The sequence below is a fragment of the Sminthopsis crassicaudata genome, chromosome 2 (genome assembly GCF_048593235.1).
Source record: "Sminthopsis crassicaudata isolate SCR6 chromosome 2, ASM4859323v1, whole genome shotgun sequence".
Classification (NCBI taxonomy): domain Eukaryota; kingdom Metazoa; phylum Chordata; class Mammalia; order Dasyuromorphia; family Dasyuridae; genus Sminthopsis; species Sminthopsis crassicaudata.
The window spans coordinates 522,253,824-522,276,622 of NC_133618.1; the positions used below are offsets into that span (position 1 = coordinate 522,253,824).

Below are 22,799 nucleotides of genomic sequence, written 5' to 3' on the forward strand. Positions count from 1 at the left end.
TTAACTTAACGTAAATAAAATTATACATTTTACATCTCAAAATACTTTCTAATCTCTAGTTTACGCATAAATTGTTCTCCTATCCAGAGCTTAATAAGTATATTTTCTGTGTTCTTCTAATTTACTTAATGAATGAATCTAGGCCACGTATCCTTTTGACCTAATGTAAGATGGGCTTATACTATGACTTTTTAAAAAATTAATTATAGTTTTTATTTACCAAATATATATGCATAGGTAATTTTACAACATTGACAATTGCCAAACCTTTGTTCCAATTTTTCTCCTCCTTCCCTTCCCCAAGATGGCAGGTTGACCAATACATGTTACATATGTTAAAGTAAAAAAAAAAATAAATTAAATACAATATATGTATACATATCCAAACATTTGTTTTGCTGTTCAAAAACGATCAGACTTTTGAAATAGTGTACAATTAGCCTGTGAAGGAAATCAAAAATGCAGGCAGACAAAAATAGAGGGATTGGGAATTCTATGTAGTGATTCATAGTCATCTCCCAGAGTTCTTTTGCTGGATGTAGTTGGTTCAGTTCATTACTGCTCTATTGGAATTGATTTGGTTCATTTGTCTCATTGTTGAAGATGGCCACATCTACCAGAATTGATAATCATATAGTATTGTTGTTGAAGTATATAATGATTTCCTGCTCCTGCTCATTTCACTCAGCATCAGTTCATGTAAGTCTTTCCAGGCCTTTCTGAAATAATCCTATTGGTCATTTCTTATAGAACAATAATATTCCATAACATTCATATACCACAATTTATTCAACAATTCTCCAATTGATGGGCATCCACTTAGTTTCCAGTTTCTGGCCACTACAAAGAGGGCTGACACAAACATTCTTGCACATATTTAGTATTGATATGGCTTCATTGTCTATGCTACCTATTAGCAGGATATAGTTTCCTTCCTTATCTCTTTTAATTAGATCAATTTCTGCTTTTGCTTGATCTGAGATAAGGATGGCTACCCCTGCTTTTATGACTTTTCTTGAAGCATAATAGATTCTGCTCCAGCCTTTTACCTTTACTCTGTATGTATCTCTCTGCTTTAGATGTGTTTCCTATAAGCAATATATTGTAGGGTTCTGACTTTTGATTGTCTGCTATCTGCCTCCACTTAATAGGAGAGTTCATCCTATTCACATTTACAGTTAAAATTACTATTTCTGTATTTCCTACCATCATATTATCCCCAGATTATGCTTTTCCCCCTTGCCTCCCCAACCCCTTTCCCAGTATTAAACTTATGGGGCCCACTTGTGTCACGCAGCCCTCCCTTTTTAGTATCCTGTTAGGATTACAAGGTGAGAACTCACAGAATTCACACCTTTAGTTCCAGCCTTTAGGGGGAGGTTACACCTTTGAACTTCTGAGGAGGAGTTTACATATTTAAAGGAGATTACACCTTTAAAAGGAGTTTACACAACCTTTAAAAGGAACAAGTTCATTGGTTGAAGTAATTTCACCACGCCCTGTTGAGTTCTCACTACAATCTCTTCCAGGATAAAAGAGGGCAGCATTGGGTCTGGAGAGTAGTCTAGTCTGGGACAGAGTTAGGACGGCAGCCTGGAAGATAACTTAGAGATGACCGGACCTTCATAGTATCCCTCCCCCGTCCTTTTAAATCCCTTCCCCTTTCTTGTACTCTTCCCTTATTACTCTTTTCCTTTTCCTTTTTCCTCTCCCCCCTTTTAATGAGGTGAGAAAGAATTCTCTGAAAAACAAATATGTCAATTATTAACTCTTTGAGCCTGTCTGATGAGAGTAAGATTCACACAATGTTCCTCCCCCTCTCTAAATTCCCTCAGATGTGGTAAATTTTTTTTGAGTCTTCCTGGGATGTATTTTCCCTCTTTTACCTCCCCTTTACCCGTTTTCTGATACTATCCCCTTTCCCTATTTCTCCTTTTTTTGGTTATATCAGTAACATCAAATTATACATGTATTTCTATTGTGATACTGTTCTCAAGAGTTGCTTTTACCTTTTTCTGCTTCTCTTGAGTCTTGTGGATGGAGATCAAATTTTCAAGTCTGGTTTTTTTCTTAGAAACAAATGGAATTCCTCTATTTCATTAAATGTCCATCTTCTTCCATGGAAGAAAATGCTAAACTTAGCTGGGTAGTTTTATTCTTGGCTGCATTCCAAGTTCTTTTGCCTTTTGGAATATCAAATTCCAGGCCCTTTGATCCTTTGATGTGTATGCTGACAGGTCTTGTGTGACCCTTATTGTGGCACCTCGATATTTGAATTGTTTTTTCCTGGCTGCTTGCAATATATATATATTTTTTAGTTTGATAGTTCTGCAGCTTAGCCACAATATTCCGTGGAGTTTTATTTATTTATTTTTTTTAAGGTCTTTTTTCAGAAGGTGTTCGATGGATTCTTTTAATGCCTATTTTCCCTTCTGTTTCTGTTATCTCTGGACAGTTCTCTTTGATGATTTCCTGTAAAATAGAATCTAGGCTCTTTTTTTCATCATAATATTCGGGAAGTCCAATGATCCTCAAATTATCTCTCCTAGACCTATTTTCCAGGTGTATAGATTTTCCCAATAAATATTTGACGTTATTCTCCAGCTTTTCATTTTATTGATTTTGTTTGACTGATTCTTGGTGTCTCAGTGAATCATTCATTTTTATTTGTTCAGTGCTGATTTTCAATGAGTTATTTTCTTCATTCAGATTTTTTTAGTTCTTTGTATATGTCCAATTGAGTTTTTAAATGAATTATTTTGCTTTGTGGAATTTTTTTCCATTTCACTAATTTTTTTTTTTTTTTAGTGAGTTATTTTATTTTTCCAATTCACAAATACTACTTTCCTGTGATTTTTTTTAAAAACCTTTTCCAATTCACAAATTTTGTTTCCCTGCATTTCCTGTGAATTCTTTATCTTTTCCAATTCAAATTTCAGGACATTGTTATTCTTTAGCATAGCTTCTTCTCTTTCCTTTGCCCATTTATCTTCTAACTCTCTTTTCAGATCTTTAATAGTCTCTTCTAAGAGAGAGTTATGTGACGGGGGCCAGGTAACATTCCCCTTCAGGGCATTATTTGGAGACTGTCTGCTGTTAGCTTCCTCAGGGTTAGAGATCCACTCTATTTCTATATAGAAGCTGTCAACTGTTTTCTTACTCAATTTTTATAGCTTGTGGGGTCTGCTTTCTAATTAAGGGGTTCCCAACTTCTTCTACAGAACAGAGATATGAAAGGCAGCTATCTTGTGAACGGGCTGGAAAATGTACGAGAGTGCTCTGGGAGAGAGTTCCCTCCTCCTCCTCTGGAAGTGGTTCAGAGTCAGGCTGCAAGTATGCCCAGTGAAGGACCCCCACTTTGTAGCCTAGCGACTACCCTAAGGCTAGAGGCTGAACAGTGAAAGCGTCACAACCCCAGGCCAAAGACCCCCCTCCCTCCGCCCGTGGATATTAGCAGCTGACTGGCAAATAGCCCTCCCCCAGCAGAAGGTGTACCCCGATATGTACTGTCTCACTTCTGGTTTAGGGTAGCTATAGGCAGTTTCTGGTGTTTTTTTTTTTTTTTTTTTTTAAGTGGCTTCACTTCTCTGCTGGTCTGCTCTTTTGCAAGCAGAGTAGAGCTATCAGCCTATGCCAGAATGCTCTGTATCGGTACCTTTTCCCCAGGGACCTCTCCAGCCCGATCAGTACAGTAAGCTAGCCTTTAGTCTCTCTGTCTGTGCTGTCCCTTTTCCCTCTCCCTTCATTACAGACCTTTTCTGATGAAGTTTCAGATTCTCTTCAGCTGGTAAGTTGTGTTTCTAATCTTCGTGATTTTTACCAGTCCAGTGTTATTTTTGAGGCTGAATTATATATCTGGTATTGAGGGTAAGGGAGAACTTAGAAGTTCGTGTGTATCTTCTCCGCCATCTTGGCTCCACCCCCCCCCCACAGTTACTTTAAAGAAGGTGTCTCTCTTAAAGTGTCTGCTGATAATATATAGAAATGCTGATTATTTCTGTTGTTTTATTTTATCTCCTACCACTTTGCTAAAATTATTTCAAGAGCTTTTTAATTGAATCTCTAGGATTTTCCAAGCATATATATATTGTCTATGGAAAGGGATAGTTTTATTACTTTGGTGTCCATCCTGATTCCTTCAGTTTCTTTTCCTTCTCTTATTGTTATTGTTAGCATTTCTAATACAATACTGAATAATATTGGTGATGATGGGCATGTTTTTTGGACTCCTGATCTTACTGCAAAGGCTTCTAGTTTACCCACATTAAAAATTATGCTTGTTGATAGTTTTAGGTAGATGCTTGTTGTCATTTTATCTTTATTTATTTTTCCCCCCTGAGGCTGGGGTTAAGTGACTTGCCCAGGGTCACACAGCTAGGAAGTGTTAAGTGTCTGAGACCAAATTTGAACTCGGGTCCTCCTGAGTTCAGGGCTGGTGCTTTATCCACTGCGCCACCTAGCTGCCCCCTGTCATTTTAAGGAAAAATTTATTTACACATATATTTTCAGGTGGACTTTGAAGTATTCTTGATGGAAAGACCAGGACTAAATAGATTAAATAATTTGTCCAAGTAGGGTAGAAGAGGCCATAGTAAAGTCCTACACAACACTAGCCAAACCAACAAACTAGGGATTCACTTAATATAAAAATTGTTATGAGACTTTATATCCATAGGATAAAGTTTATATGCAGTCTAAAAAGGATTATTTGTTTCTATACTTATGGAATAGGAGTAATATACCCTATTATCTAAGAAGTCAAATATACAAGTTTTGAGTAATCTTCCTTTTACAGTGATAACATTTTCTTATTCTAATAAAGCAGTGGTGTCAAACTAAAATACAAGTGGGAAATCATTAACAAAACAAACTTAAATTTTTCCTTCTTCACTCCTCATATTATTTTCCTTACCTTAGCAGATTTTCAAATTTTACTTCTGTGTATCCTTTCCCAGTAAAAGAAAAAAAAATTTTCTTCAACCACCAACCACTTATTATTGAAATGTATTATCTGCAACTGAAAAATTTCTAATGAAGACTAAGGAAGCCAAGGGAACAGAGGAGCAGGAAAAAGTACGGGGAACTAAATTTTCTCTAGAGAGCTAGAAAGTGCTCCCCCCCTCCCCTCCCACTGAATTCTGAGCAGGAAGTGCAAGGAAAACTCAGAAGACTGAAACACTGAAAGGTAGGGGCTTCCACACAGGATCTAGTAACTGTGTATTAGGGCAAGGACCTGAAAGCAGCGAAGGCCTGGGCCTACTGACATTCTGGTCACTCACTGCCTAGTCCAGCTAACAGGTCAGGGAGCAGCCTTAAGTCCAACGCTGAGGAGGGTCAAATTTATAAGAAAACAGCGGGGGTTAAGATCCTGGAACAGGACAACACTAAGAGAGGAATATCTATACCTTCCCTCCAGAAATCAAAGATAAGCCTTAACATCAAGTTAAAAGTCCAGAAACAGACTGTAAGAATGAGAAAAGAAACAAAAAAAGAATTCCATCATTATAGGACATTATTTTATTATTATGGTGATAGGGATGCTTGAGACACAAATTAAAAAAAAAAAAAGAGAGAGTGACTCCAAATCATCTAAACAGTAATGAAGCAAGAATTTAAAATGTTTTTATAAATGAACAGAGTACTACATAACAAATTGGAAACAAAACGAAAGCTATGTGGCAAAGAACTGAAAAAGGAATTAATAGCTTGGCACAAGAGGTGTAAAATCTTGCCTCAAACAAGTTCCCTAAAAATCCAAATGGACCAAATAGAAACCAATGACTCCATGAAGCAACAAGAAATATTAAAAAAAAAAAAAAAAAAAAAAAAAGTCAAAAGACAAACAAGAAGAAAAGGTAAGATATCTCAGCAAAAAACTAACTAGGCCAACAAATTCAGGAGAGAAAATCTAAGCCATTGTGCTTTCTGAAAGCAATGATCCCCTCTCCCAAAAGGGGCGCGGAATATCTATGGATCTAAACATTATGTTCCAAAACTGAGCAGTTCTCTGACAACCAGGGAGAAAGTAGAACAGCAAGAATCTATTAGTTATCTCCTGATACAAACTTCTAAGTGAAAGCTCCAAGAACTTTACAGCCAGAATCCAGAGCTTCCAGATGTAAGAGAAAATACTCAAAAAATTAAGACAACTCTGAAGTATCACTACACATCTCTCAAACTGGCTAACAGGAAATGATAATGTTAGAGGGGATAGGGAAAAACTAGGACATGAATACACCATTCTGGAGAGCAACTTGGAACTATGCCCAAAGGGCTATCAAGCTGCACATGCCCTTTGATCCAGCAGTGCCATTATTGGGCCTGTATCCCAAAAAGATTTTAAAGGAAGGAAAGGGACTCACATATGCAAAAATGTTTGTCACAGCCCTCTGTATAGTGGTAAGAAAGTGGAAACTGAGTGGATGCCCATCAGTTGGAGAATGGCTGAATAAATTATGGTGTATGAATGTTATGGAATATTATTGTTCTGTAAGAAATGATCAGGAGGAGGATTTCAAAGAGGCCTGGAAAGACTTACATGAACTGATGCTCAGTGAAGTAAGAACCAAGAGAACACTATACACAGCAATAGCAAGATTATGTGATGATAATTCTGATGGCTGTGGCTTTTTTTCAACTATGAAATGATTCAGGCCAATTCCAATAGACTTGTGATAGTGTCATCTGTACCCAGAAAGAGGACTATGGAGAATACTATGTGAATCACAAAGAACCCAAATATTGAGGCTTTATAGTCAGAATCATTCATATGTTTAAAGCAAAAAGTAACTTACCTAGTAAAACTGAATATAATTTTTTAAAAAAAGCTTTTTATTTAATATTTTCCCCATTTACATTGAAAACACTCCTTCCCACACTTTTTATAAAGATTTTTGAGTTCTAAGTTCTCTCCCTTTATCCCTACCCACGATTAAGAAACCACATGTGAAGTTATATAAAACCTTTCCATAAAGAAAACATATCTCCCACCCTAATGAAAATAAAAACCTTCAAAAGAAGAAGAGAGGGAGGGAAAGAGAGAAAGAGATGGGGGGGGGGGGAGCAGGAAGAAATAGCAGGGGGGAAAGAGAGAGAAGTAGACGGGAAGAGGGGGGGAAATAAGGGGGATTTTTCTTGATGGAAAGACCAGGACTAAATAAAAACTGACATTCAAACACAGGAATGAAGTGAAACCTAAAAAGATAAATAGGAATAAATAAGGAGACTTCTTACATGCTAATACAGGTATCTCTTCTGAACCTTAACATTTAATTAAGGGTTCTGTTTTACAATGATAAGAAAAAAAGATGGAAAGAAAAGAGAAGAGGAATACTCTGGAGAGTGGAAGGAAAGTAAATTGAACAAGTAAGGAAGGTGAGGAAGAGTGACTGATATCTGAACCTCCCTCATCTAAACTAATCAATGGAGGGAAGAATACACATACATGCATGCACATGCAGGCACGTGCGCACGTACACACACACACGCATGCATGTGCGTGCAGAGATACAGAAATATATTACACTCAAGAGAAAAACAAAAGGGAAAAGGGAATAAGGATTAAAGGAAGGGTAGATTAAAAAAAAAAAAGATGAATTCTAAGAAAATAAACTCTAAATAAGGATATATAAGCATATTTATGGCTCTTTTTGGAGATGGCAAGAAAAAGCCACTTTTCATGGAGTTATGGGAAGTAAATATTGTATAGCAGAGTGCTTTATACTCAGAGATTTAGGTATAGGAACAAGTCTTTTGCCTCCTAACATTCTTCTCTCAGGAGAGGTTCCAAAACAGAAAGATGAAACAAAATAATTAATCAGGTGAGACATAGTGGTTGAAAATAAGCAAAAACATCAGAAATTTGCTTAAACATTTTGAGAAATTTAATGAAGGAAACAATAGTTTGCTTACCTGTGAGGATCCTTTGAACTTGGTATAATATAAACACATTCCCTCTTGGTCAAAGTATTTTCTATCCAGGATTTCTGGGACTAAAAAAGAGAGAAGAAGCTTTATGAAATAATTGTAGTAAATTATGGCTCTAAATTAGAGTTGTCCTCACTAGGACTTTTTGAGAAGAAGGTATGTTTTATAGAGAATAGAAGGAACCAGTAGAAAAGGAGAGATTACAATTGTAATCTACAGCAGAACTTGGGGAGGGGACAGGACTAAGGGCACAAGTAGAGGAGCTGGCTTGTCAAAGAAAAGGGCTACTTCAGCAAAGGCTAAAGTAAAGAATGAAAGAAGGGATAGATGGCCAGGAATTTTGAGGTTAAAAAAAAAAAAAAGGTAGAAAAAGAAGCCCTTTTTAAAAAATAGTAATAAAAAGTCTTGTCCACAACTGAAAGTATGTGTGGAAATATAAGAAAATTGAAGAGATAAGAGAAGTTTTGGAATATCCTCTAATGCAAAGCTTCCTAAACTTTTGAATTGTGAACCCAAATGGGATTATGTAACTGAATGTAAGGGGTCACAAAAAACTTGGCAACAAGTAAAAGGTATCAAATATCTCACCAAGATTTAATTTTTTTATGTAAAAATAAACAAGCACATCCATCACATTAGTATGCAAATAATAAAATTATATGTATACTAACAAATTGTTTTAAAAATAATTTTCTTCTTGATTATTATCAGCAAATGTTTGACTTGTATCCCTATTTTATCTATCTAAAGGAGTTGCTAGAAACTTTGCTTGGAAATGTGACAATCAATTACTAATTTGAAAAATGACTACTTTCCTGTTGTGAGATTACAAGTGACCCAATGTATGACTTTCTCCCATCTAGCTTGGTTTAGGAACATGTAAAAAGGAGATAAGGAGACTAATGAGAGTTAATACAGGATTGAGTTTTGGAAAGGAATAAGAGATGATAGGACAAGAAGGCAAGATATTCTAGAATAAAAGCCAATAAGGAGTTCACTAACTATAGTAAGGATTGGAAAAGAGAAAAAAGTGAAGTCAATGCAGAGATAATGGGCTGAAAAAGTGCTGAAGGTTGAAGTGATTGGAGGTTAAGATGAGGTTGGAGAATGGATTGAGGATGGTTAAGTCATAGGGAAAAATGATCAAAATTTGTGATCAAAAAGAGGAATGTCAGTTTTAAATGCATTTTTTTTACTCACTCATTCATTGTTTTAAATTATGGCACATTTATCGATAATGGGAAGAAGATCCAAGATTAAGGAACTAGAAGATTAAGGTGTTTGAAAAGAGTCCTACATATTACAGGAAATATAAATTTATTGGTTACTTTTTATGTTCAAATTCCTCTTATGCCCCCTTACTTATCCCTTGCTCATTATTTAAATACACTGAAAATTATCTTAAAATGTACTTCAAAATACTTTCTCCTTGCTGCTCTCTACATTTTATTTAAAATTCTTGCTTACAAACTTTTTGGCACTTGTCTGATTCTTCTCCCACAAATGATTTTAAATGCATCCCAAGATTATATATAGTTGTTTTCAAGAGTGCTTGTAATTTTTTGAAAATTGTTTCTAATCAGGGATTGAGAAAACAATCATTGCATATCATTAGATGGAATAATAAACACAAGATGCTAAAATACTGTAGAATTATAATGTAAAACCAAAAGTTCACTGTTTTACCAGCTAGAGCCAAAATTTGACCCTAAAAAAACTAAAGCTAAAAATAGAAGGGCAATCTGAGTTTCCTTAAAAAGGAAAGTATACCAGTCATTTATTGGTTCTAAGAAAACAAATTATCACAGAAATATAAAATAAAAAAGCATTTTACATCCACATTAATATCAGCAATTTCTCTTTATTATGTGAGTGCCAAAAAAAACCAAAACATAGAAACTGTGAGCAGAGGGACATTATGAGGAAAGAATAAAAATAGTGGGGATTTTTAAGTTTAGAAATATTAAATCAGTCAATCAACAAGTTATTTTTGAGGCATTTATGGGCTAGTTAGATCACTGGATACAAAGTAACACATGAGACCTCCTGTCCCCAAGGAGTTTTAGTACTATCAAGAGAGATAATTTAGAGAGATATTTACCAAAGCAAATGATTACTTTCATCTCAATTTACTAAACTGAATTTTCATCCATCACTATTTGTGCTAACCTGGATATCCTACAGCATTCAATCCTGAGCTGTCTGCTCTCTCTACACTCTTTCTTAAGGATCTCTCATCAGTTTTATGGATTTAATTATTCACAACTATGTAGATAATCATCAAAGCACTATTCAGCCCTAATATCTCTGCTAGCCTCCAGTCTCACGTTTACAACTGTCTACTAGACAGCTAAAATGTAATGAAATTAACATTTTAGTTAACCCTTACTTCTGTCCCACTGTAAGAGTCCCAATCTCCATTTACTGAGGATCACAATCTCTGTGCCACCAACTCTTCACCATCACCTCCTTCATATCCAATTTATTGCCAAGGACCACTGATTTTATCTTTTTAAAATTCTCTCTCTCTTGTGCCCTTATCTCCTCTGACACTGGCACCACCATATACAGACAGACCCCTCACCATTTCATGCCTGGGCTATTGCAATAGCTGGTTAGTGTCCCTACAATAAATTTCTTTCCACTCCAGTCCATCCTCCACTCAGTTGTCAAAATGATCTTCTTATGTAACTACATCACTCCCTCCTAGTCAGTGTTCCAGTAGCTCCCTATCACCCACACTTATCACATTAACTACAGAACTAAAAATGAAATCCGATTTGACATTCAAAATCCTCCATAACCTACCCCTAACACCTTTCCATCTTCTTCTCTAGAACTCCATCTTTGTTTACTCTTATGATATAGTGAATAATTTGCCAAACTTCAGCTATTTTTAATGTCCTCCTCCCCCATACCTAGAATGTTCTCCCTCTTCTTCATTTCCTAGCTTCTCTCAGTTCCTTTATGTGTTGATGTGGTTCAGTTAATTCATTTGTGTCTAATTCTTCATGATCTCTTATTGGGTTTAGTTGTTTTTTGGCAAAGATATCTGAATGGCTTGCCATTTCCTTCTCCAAGTCATTTTACAGATGAAGAAACTGAGTCATCAGACTTGCCCAGTGTTATGTAGCTTCTAAGGGTGTAAGGTCATATTTGAACTCAAGAAAATGAGTCAATCTGATCCCAAATTCTATTCACTTTGCAACTTAGTTGCCCAACTTCCTTTAAATACCAGCTAAAATCTTACCTTCTATAGGAAACCTTTTCTGATCACTTTTTCTTTTAACTTTTTTCTTTTATTGATAATTTCCCAATTGGATAATAATTTGTCCATACAAAGTTGTTTACATATTGCTTCCTCCCTTAACATTGAACTGCTTACCTATTTTTGCCTTTCTTTATATCCCATACTTAGCACATAATACATGGTTATTAAATCTTTACTAACTGAATGACAACATTCAAAATAATTACAAGCTAATTTTAGGTGGGGGGAAGACATCAATAGTTGGGGTTGGGGAAGAATAAAACTTTTTGTAGAAGGTGGGACTTGAGCTGAGTTTTGTTTTATTTTTATGCCAATAGCTAGACCAAAGGATATACATAGTTTGATAGCCCTTTGGGAATAATTCCAAATTGAGCTAATTTTTTTTTTAATTAAGTATCCCAACAGGCAGAAATAAAGAGAAAGTGCATTCCAGGCATGGGGGAAAAGGCCTGTTGTATAGACAGGTATATCAAGACAAAGTGCTAAACACACTTCTCAACTTGGCTCTCTTAAAACAATATTGGAATTGAATTACACGTATATGAAGGCTTAAGAGATGAAGAGGTAGAGAAAGGTTTCAAATGCCAAACATAATTTTCTGTATTTAACTCTAGCAATATCGTTTTGGCAGTTATTTAGAGAATGTATTGGAGTGAAAACTGAGCCAGGAACATCAGTTAGGAAGCTATTGCCCATAATCTAGAGCAAAATTGAAGGCATTACTTAAATAAAGTGTTGGCCAAATTAGAGGAAAGAAGGGGATAGATGCAAGAGACATTATGAGTCAAAAAAGATTAATCTATTGAGAGAAAGAGAATTAGGTGACTCTGAGGTTGTAAACCTGAGTGATGGTAAGAGGAGCTAGTAATGTCAGGGAATTAGAAATTTGTGAAAAGTAGATTGGGGAAGCAAGATAAAAAGAGTTTTGTTTTAGACTTAATGAGTTTGGACTTGGGGAGAAATCCAGTTCAAAATACCTAATAAGTAGGAAATAATGTATAGATAAAAACAAAGAGAAAATAAGGCAGTTGTCCAGAAAAGGATAATAAAGATAACTGCCATTTTTATTAAGTACTTTGGAGTCTACACACCATTTTTTTTTTCATAACAACCTCTGAAAAGTCCAAAATTTATCACACCATGAGATTGTTCAATCGGTACCCAAACAGAATTTTGTCTTCAAAATCATTCTCTTCATATCTAGGATATATTATAACATATTTAATATGTATAAGACTGCCTGACATCAGGAAGGGGGTGAAGAGAGGGAAGGGAAAAATCGAAACAGAAGTTAGTGCAAGGGATAATGTTGTAAAAAATTACCCATGCATATGTAACTGTCAATAAAGTTATTTTTAAAAAATAAAGTACATAGTAGGTACTTAAAAAATCATTATCTTCCAAATTTTTATAATTCATATTAAAGGTACCACCATTCATCTGGAGTCAAGTTTATAACCCCAGTGTTTCCTTTGACTCCTCACTTATCTAATCATTTGCCAAATTTTGCCATTTCAACCTCTACAGGATCACTTGCATCAGAACCTTTCTCACTCCTCATATATTCTAGGTTAAGCCCTCATCAACTCTTAACTCAGATTACTGCAATGGCATCAGTCTCCCTACCTTAAGTCCCTCCTTACTTAACTCCTCTTTCCACACTTCTATCTAAACAATTTCCTTTAAATCCAGAATTTGTCATACCTCTGCTCAATCTCATCAACTCCTATTTATTTATCATTTAAAGACCAACTATACTTTTACTATATATTACTGCACCTTCCTGTTCTCTAAAATTCACTTAGTCTGACACTGAAATTAATTAAGCACTGGGGACACAAAAAATTTACTTTCAAGGAGCTTACAATCTAATAGGAGTTGGCTATGTGCAGATAGAAGTATGACAGATCTTATGGAAGTAAAATAAGAATTTAACAACTGATTAAATAAATGGTGCAAAGCATTAAGGCTAAAGCCAAAATTATTCTCCTGGGAGTGTGAAAGAATGATGGTACCCCAAAGAGAAAAGTTTTTAAAACTTTTTCTTCAACACCATTTTTTCTCATCCCATCATTTACCATGTCATCTAAATTAAATTGTATCCTCCTTAAAGGATAAAAATCACATTGTTACCAATTTAAAGTTCATATCATGTTTTCAGACTCTAAATCTTCTTATGTCTCTAATACTAAAGTTCTTAATAATGTATGTCATTAACATTCTCCAGAGGCTTTATTTGCATTCTTCCTGATGTTACATGAGGGGGTAATAAAGATCAATATTATGGATGTCAAATTACAATTAAGAATTGGAAAATAAGGGCCCTGCTTTGACAACTTAAAATGAGAAAAAAAATTTAATTTTTCAAAATTATAAAACACTTTTTTGTATTGGTGACTTTAAAAAAAAAAAAAGCTATGACTTGCAATAAAAGTGAAAAAAGGAAATTCTAAAAAGGTTAGATCAATGATTTCACTTATTGAAATAGTTGTTCATTTATTACTTAATGAGATTCATTGGGTGTAGATGGTATGAAGTAAAAAGATAAAGAGATTTGTTTGGAATTTCTGCCTCTAAGCTACTGCTTAGAAACTTTACAGGCAGGGTTAATAGTCAAGTGAGAATTTATCACAGCTCAGTCTCATGACATATCACATGACAAAGTAATAGTAGACCAAGATCAGATATTGGAACTACATGTAACTTATTTAAATGACTCACTAAAATTGTGAGAATATATAAGTGACACTTCTTAAGAGAAGGTCAAACAGATTGAATTTTAAAATGTAAATATTAAAATTTTAAAAAGAAAAATAGTTTGTTATAGACATATAGATATAGACATATAGATACAGACTATATTTAGTCTGTACTGTATATATAGGGTACAACTATAAGGAAATTATTTCTAAGTTTATTAAGAAAAATTATTCCTTATCTTAAAAGATCTCTGCCATGTTGAGATCCTTACCATAGAGCTTAAATCAGAGGAACTTAACCCAGGGTTCAGGTACTCTAAAGAGATCTATAGGCAGGTTTCAGGGGATCTCTAAATTTGTTTTATTTTTAATATATTGACAATTTTAATAAGTGATTTCATTTGTAACTATATGTACTTTGTGCATTTAAAATTATTATTCTAAGAATGGTGCTAATAGATTTCACTAAATTGCCCAAAAGGTCCACAACAACAACAAAAAAGTTAAGAACCTCTCGATTACATGAAAACTTCCTTCCTCTGCTATCACTCACTACCTTCCATCCCCATTCATCTCTGTCCTTTCATCTACCAAATTCTTATGTCTCTAGCAGTCTCATATTGTTAAAAACAAAAACAAAAAAAAAACAAAAAAAAAAAACTGCCCTTCCTATCAGCATCACTTTCTTTCATAGTCCTTCCAATTTTCTTGCATAAACAGAAATCTGATTCCTCATCAGAATTAAATAAATTCCTGCTTATCCTCTCTATGACTGGATACACTACATCTCATCCTCACCTACACATGGAATTCTCTACCTTGACTTCAGCACTTTGCCTCCATCTTCCTCTTAATCATCCTCTTACCAAAGGCCTTTGAGGTCAAAATACATAAAGAGACAGTTTTCAGACAAAGAAATTAAAGCTATCTACGATCACATTTAAAAAAAAAATTCTAAATTGCCATTAATTAGAGGAATGAAAATTAAAACACCTCTGAAGTACTACTTCATATTTATCAGATTGCCTAATATGACAGAAAAGGAAAATGATAAATGTTGGAGGAAATTTGAAAACTGGGACACTAATGCACTGCTGGTAGAGTTGTGATTAGATCTAACCATTATGGAGAGTAATCTGGAACTATATTCCAAGGGCTATAAAACTTATGGGTACCTGTGAACCAGCGATATCACTACAGACCCAAAGACATATTAAAAAAAAAAAAATTTAAATGGAAAAGGAAATAGTTGTAAAAAAATATTTACAGCAGTTCTTGTTTTGGCAGTAAAGAATTGAAAACTGAGGGGATGCCCATCAACTGGGAAATGGTTTAACACGTTATGGTATATGAATGTAATGGTCTATCATTGTGCTACAAGATGAATGAATTCAGAAAACCCTGAAAAGACTTAAATGAAGTGATAAAGTAAAGTAAGTAGAACCAGGAGAACATGGAGCATACAACAGCAATACTGCATGATGATCAACTGTAAATGACTTAGTTATTCTGATTAATATAATCCAAGACAATTCCACAGGATTCATGATGAAAAATGCTGCCTCCAGAGAAAGCATTGATGGTGTCTGAATGCAGATTGAAGCATGATATTTTTTACTTTATTTTTTTTTTTCATTTTTAAAAATCTATTTTCTTTTATACCATGACTGATTAGAAAATGTTCTGCATGATTGCATGTGTATAACATCAAGTTGCACATCATGTCAGTGAAGGGAGAGGGGATAGAAAAGAGGGAATTTGGAATTCAAAATATTTCTTAAGAACTAATGTTCATATTACTTGTTTTGGGGGGAAAGTAAGGGAAGAAGTAAGAAAAATTTGGAACACAAGGTCTTACAAAAATGAATATTGAAAGCTATCTTTACATGTATTTGGAAAAATAAAATATTATTGAAAATTTTTTAAATGAATATTAAGAAATTGTTTTTAAACCAAATAGTCAAAGATTCTCCTTCAAAAAACTGTTTCTAATGCTATTGCCTACAACAGTCCATAAATAGCAAAAGAGAATTTTGTTCCATCATCTTCTGTGTATTAACATCAACAAAGGAATCAAATGACTGCCAAAAGGATTTTTCAATTATGGATAAAAACAAAGTGTAAATGAAATAAGGATTCCTTACAGTTAAGATCCCTTCCTTGAATTGCTTGTTTGTCAATGACATTATATTTATGAATATTGCAGAACTTCCTAAATGAATCGTACCATCACGCAAAAGTTCAGTCTAATATTCCATACAAGAAAAAGCAAGAAGCTGAAGAATGCAAACTGTACAATCAAGTAGACAGATAATTCCATTGTTATGAATGACCATGTACTTTAAATAAAAATGAGCTGGATCCAGAAATGGTGACATAAAAGGAAAATTTTGCAAAACTACCCTACTTTAGCTTGGAAACAAGAATCTTTCTACTTTAAAAGCATTATTATTCTGTTGAAGATATGTGGTTGTGAATCAGAATACCACAACTTGTAGGTATTAGCAGAATGATACATTTACACCCTTATAATATTACAAATAGATCCCTGATAAAGAATTTATGAGGGGGCAGCTAGGTGGTGCAGTGGATAGAGCACCAGCCCTGAATTCAGGAGGACTGGAGTTCAAATCTGGTCTCAGACACTTAACACTTCCTAGCTGTGTGACCCTGGGCAAGTCACTTAACCCCAGCCTCAGGGGGGGAAAAAAGAATTTATGAGGTCTCAGACAAAAATTATATCTCACTATTGTCCCCTTTAAGAAAACTTAAATGATTACTGATCACCCCCCTAGAATCAAATGACTTTCCAAGCTTTCCATAATCTGGCCCTTCCTTCCCTCATAGTCTTTTTTTCATCTTATTCCCATCTACATTTTGAGATTTGGTGATATTGGCGTCTGTGTTATTCCTTACAGAAGACATCTCCCAACTCAGGACATTTTCAATTGTTTGTCTCCCATGGCTAGAATATATATTTTAAAATGTACATGATAATATTGTTGGTTAATATAAACTAAAGATGGTAGACAGTTTTAATACATCATCCAGTCTTGATATCAAAAGCTCAATATGGTCTAAAAGCTATTGCTTTGTTCATCAGTTTTCAGTTGTATCTGGCTCTCTGACCCCCATTTGGACTGTTTCAAGCAAAGAAAGATACTGGAGTTGTTTCTCATTTTTCTCTCACCTCATTTTCGAGATGAGAAAACTCAGCTAAACAGGGTTGTATGACCTGTCCAGGATCACAGATCTGTCCAAGGCCAGATGAGAGTACAGGCACACTATTCACTTCCTAATACTTCTTTTCTCACTTCTCTTCCCCCTCTCCCCCGGCTCTTTCCCATTCTCTGTCCAGTTTTCTGGTAGAAATATCAGAAGTGCAATATATTCAGAATCTCCCAGTTGTGTAGCAGAAAATGCCTGGATTTAGAGTCAGGGATCTGGGTTTTAATTCTACTTCAACTCTTTAATCAATTAAGAAGCATATATACTAAAGTGTAGAGCACTAAACAAGTTGCTTTTTATTTTATTGATAATAAGTAATAAAATAAACATATTTTAAAATATATTAAATAAATGAAATAAATTGTGTTGAAGGAAATAAGACATGAAATGTAATGTGTGAGAAAAAGAAAGAAGCTCAGTGCAAAAAAAGACATGGATAACAAGATTGAAAGGGTAGGTTGGAATCTGGTAGGAAAGACTTTTTAAAAGCCTAACAGAATTGATTTTTCATCCTAATACAATGGGGAGCCATTGGAGTTTACTGTGTAGAAAAATTACATTAGGTCCTATGCTTCATGAAAATCATTTAGGAGTTAGTTTTGTACTGCAACACTGATACATTGTTGGTGGAGTTGTGAAAGAATCCAACTATTCTAGAGAACAATCTGGAATTATGCCTAAAAAGTTATCAAACCATGCATACCCTTTGATCCAGCAGTGCTACTACTGGGCTTACATCCCAAAGAAATACTAAAGAAAGGAAAGGGACTTGTATGTGCCAAAATGTTTGTGGCAGCCCTTTTTGTGGTGCCTAGAAACTAGAAAATAAATGGATGCCCATCAACTGGAGAATGGCTAAGTTATGGTAAATGAATGTTGTGGAATATTATTGTTCTGTTAAGAAATGACCAGCAGGATGAATACAGAGAAGATTGGAGAGACTTACATGAACTGATGCTGAGCGAAATGAGCAGAACTAGGAAATCATTATACACTTCAATAACGATACTGTATGAGGATGTATTCTGATGGAAGTGTATATCTTCAACAAAGAAAAGATCTAATTCAGTTCCAATTGATGGAGAGAATCAGCTACACCCAGAGAAGGAACACTAGGAAATGAGTGTAAACTGTTTGCTTTTTTGTTTTTCTTCCCAGGTTATTTTTACCTTCTGAATCCAATTCTTCCTGGGCAACAAGAAATTCAGTTCTGCACACATATATTGTATCTGGGATATACCATAGCACATTTAACATGTATGGGACTGCCTGCCATCTAGGGGAAGGGGGTGGAGGGAAAATTCAGAATAGAATTGAGTACAAGGGATAATGTTGTAAAAAAATTACCCATACATATGTACTGTCCAAAAAAAAGTTGTAATTATAAAATAATTTTTAAAAATATAAAAAAATGATAAAAAAATTAAAACAAATACATTTAAAAATAAAAAAGGAGTTACTTTTGTAGAAGATGAATCTACATAATGAGGCTAGATTAGATGACCTCTGAAGTTCCCTTCCAGTTCTAATATATGATGCTATGATAACTTTCTTTGACAATATCAGGGATCTCACATATCATAGAACACCTAAACAATCCTCATACCTCTTATTGGGGAGTAGGAGGGAAAAAGATTAGATCCTTTAGGACCCACTATCTTCATTCTCTTCCAGTACAAATCATTACTCTAGCTTCATACCTCAAATATTTCCAGCAAAAAATACTTGCATAGAGGGCTGCGATATCCTTTCCAGAGGAGTAAATTTGTGATTTGGGATTAAACTACAAAACAAACTTAAGGTATGCAAAAGGAATCAAAGTTCAGTAACTCACTAAATCTGACTGTAGTTACCTGTATTTAAGTCAGATAATAGTGTTTCAAGTTTTGTCCTGACATTCCATGATGTAAACTGTGCTTAAATGTACTAAGGGAGAGAATTCATTCAGTCAATCCTCTAGTAAATTCACTTCCTTATTCAAAATAGAATTCATCATTTTCCTTGTACAAATGGTACTATCATCTTTTCAGCTTCCTAACCTCCCACAATCACTCTCATTTCCAGTTACCCAATCTTATTAATAATAACTCCATATCTTTCTACATTCATTTCTTCCTTCTTCTAACTCACAATGCTAGTATACTAGTTCAAGACATCAGCCCTCCCAGACTTTTGTAATAGTTCCCCTACTGATCTCTAAGCTTCTAATCATCTCCCTCCTTCAATCTACTCTCCATAGAACTGGTAAAATAATCTTCCTAGAAAGTTCAATTAAAATAATCTTCAAGAATCTTCAATTACTCACTATTGTCTCAAAAATAAATAAATAAATAAATAAATAAACTCTTCAGTTTGACACATAAAGCTTTTCCCAACAACAAAGGAAATTAACAGTTGGGCAAAATAAGAATAGGTACCATTTATATAGCATTTTAAGGTTTACAGAGCACTTCACAATATATGTGAATATATCTGAGCTTCTCAACACATAACTCTGTGAGGTTGGTGCTATTGTTATTGTCATTTTACAGATGGGGAACCTGAAATGGCATAATAGTATATCACCTAATAAGGATATTGGGAGTAATGAAAATATATATATTTAAATTGCCTTCTTGGTGATGGAAAAAAAACATATTAGCTGTATTAGCATTTGACAAAGTTGGTAATTAGAATTTGTATAATAAAATTTAAGTTGAAATTTTTAAAAAGCAGCTCCTACAGCAAATAATTGAAGATCAAAGGAGAACAATGTATATAAAGTACTTTGTAAAACTTAAAACACCAAATAAATGTTAACTATTATTGAGTTGGAATTCAAGGCACATCTTCCACTCTCAACCTCAGAAACTGGACTCCTAGGAACTATTAAAGTTGGCAGAAACCAACAGCATGGCATAGTAAGACAAGAAAAGTTGTGCAATCAAAAATACCTCTAAGGATAAATATCACTTCCACAAAAGAAAACTTCAGAAGTGCTACCTACAGAAAGGCAAAAGATCTCAATACCTAACAGGAATCCACAACCAAAGTGAGAAACCTGGCATTTGAATTAAAGGACTTTTTCAAAAAAGAAGCAAAAAGGAGCAGCTAGGTGGAGCAGTGGAAAAAGTACCAGCCCTGAAGTCAGGAGGACTTAACACATCCTAGCTTTGTGACCTTGGACAAGTCACTTAACCCCAATTGCCTCCGCCCCCCCAATCAAAAAGAATGGAATCCAACAAATGAAAGTATAACAGAATAATTTGCAAATGAAAGACAAACATAAAATTAAGGTGATACAAAGAGTCAAAACTCCATTAAAAACAAAACACAAAACAAAAATAAACAACAACAAAAAAAAAAAGAAACCATTACTAAGGTTTGAGAAGTAAGGAAATCAGAGAGAATTCCCAAACAAAGCTAATGTAGAAAAATTCTGATGTTCTATTAAGATCTCAAGAAATCCAAAACATGCTCATCAATTGGAGAATGGCTTAATAAATTGTGGTATATGAATGTTATGGAATATTATTGTTCTGTAAAAATGACCAACAAGATGATTTCAGAAAGGCCTGGAGAGATTTACATGAACTGATGCTGAGGGAAATGAGCAGGAACAGGAGATCATTATATACTTCAACAACAATACTATATGATGATCAATTCCGAGGGATGTGGCCCTCTTCAACAATGAGATGAACCAAATCAGTTCCAATAGAGCAGTAATGAACTGAACCAGTTATGATGAGGTAGGTATATATCTAATGATGAGGTCTATACCTCATTAAATTAGGATTAATTGAGGTCTAGTGGCAGGATTGGAGTACAGGGAGTCAAACGGAGCTCCCCTGCAACCCCTTTGGATTCGGCGCAAGGATACAAAGTTAAATGAGACCTAGTGGCGGCAAGAAACCTCTGTAAATCAATTTACAGGCCTGAAAACCTAGATTGATAAAAAGAGGTTTATTGTAGGGTTTGGAAGTAAAGTTAAAGTCTGGTTAGTAAAAGGTATTAGAGGAAGAAATACACCAAAAGTGGCGGGACAAAGAGTCTGTGATGTAAGGCACATTGCTGGCATCTTTCAACTCTCTGCCAAGGGATGATTCCACCTTGGCTCTTTTATCTGCTTGAAGGGGCTTATGGGTGGAGTTCCAGATTGATTCCTTGAAGGCCAGAACCCACCAGGTGGGGGTTAGGCTATCTGAGCAGATCATTAGAATGGGGGCTGAAAACCCAAGCCAGCTCAGATCCGATGGGGGCTGGGTACTGCCCAAACTGGCTCAGATACGGATCGCTCCCCTTGGAATACAAAAAGGTGGTTTTGATCAGATCTTGAAATCAAAGATCAGTCCCAAAGGAAGTTGGAAATCAGGAAAGAAATCTTTTTTCACCCAGCGAAAGAACTCTGGGAGATGACTATGAACCACTACATAGAATTCCCAATACCCCTATTTTTGTCCGCCTGCATTTTTGATTTCCTTCACAGGCTAATCGTACACTATATAAAAGTCTGATTCTTTTTGTATAGCAAAACAATTGTTTGGACATGTATACATATATTGCATTTAATTTATACTTTAACATATGTAACATGTATTGGTCAACCTGCCATCTGGGGGAGGAGGGATGGGGAAAAATTAGAACAAAAGGCTTGGCAATTGTCAATGCTGTAAAATTACCCATGTATATATCTTATAAATAAAAAGCTATAATTAAAAAAAAAAAGAAGAAAAATATGAAATCTAAAACAATGAAAATCCAAGTTGAATAAAACAAATGAAGGTCAGAAATAATTAATATAAAGAAACTGAACTGAAGCTAGAAGCTTCTCTGCAAAACTAGAAAATGACAGGGCCAAGTTCCAATGGTCTTGTGATGAAGAGAGCCACTCAAAGAGAAGAGTGTGGGAACCGAGTGTGGATTACAATAAAGCATTTTCACTCTTTATGCTGCTGTTTGCTTGCATTATATTTTCTTTCTCATTTTTTCCTTTTTGATCTTTTTTTTGTGTGCAGAAGGAATTGTATAAATATATATGCATACTTTGGATTTAACATATATATATTTTTTATCATGTTTAACATATATTGGATAACTTGCCATTTAGGGGAGAGGGTGGGGAAAAGGGAGGAGGGGGAAATTGGAACAGAAGGTTTTGCAAGGGTCAATGTTGAAAAATTATCCATGAAACTGGGACACTGATGCATTGTTGGTGGAGTTGTGAAAGAATCCAACCATTCTGGAGAGCAATTTGGAACTATGCTCAAAAAGTTGTCAAACTGTGCATACCCTTTGATCCAGCAGTGTTACTACTTTGAGCTTATACCCCAAAGAGATCTTAAAGAAGGGAAAGGAACTTGTATGTGCCAAAATGTTTGTGGCATACCTTTTTGTAGTGGCTAGAAACTGGAAACTGAGTGAATGCCCATCAATTGGAGAATGGCTGGGTAAATTATGATATATGAATGTTATGGAATATTATTGTTCTGTAAGAAATGACCAGCAGGATGAATACAGAGAGGCTTGGAGAGACTTACATGAACTGATGCTAAGTGAAATGAGCAGAACCAGATCATTATACACTTCAACAACAATATGTATGAGGATCAATTCTGATGGAAGTGGCATTCTTCAACAATGAGAGGATCCAAATCAGTTCCAATTGATTAGTAATGAACAGAAACAGCTAAACC

General features: G+C 34.9%; 1 protein-coding gene across 3 annotated transcripts in view; it reads right to left on the reverse strand.

Moving 5' to 3' along the window:
* Positions 1-22,799, reverse strand: part of TRPM7 (transient receptor potential cation channel subfamily M member 7) — a 127,571-nt gene that overhangs the window by 82,963 nt on the left and 21,809 nt on the right. For all 3 annotated transcript variants that reach the window (XM_074294493.1, XM_074294494.1, XM_074294496.1), the window contains exon 2: positions 7,912-7,991. In XM_074294493.1, coding sequence (XP_074150594.1) covers positions 7,912-7,991 — 80 coding nt within the window. The remainder of the gene's footprint in view (positions 1-7,911; positions 7,992-22,799) is intronic.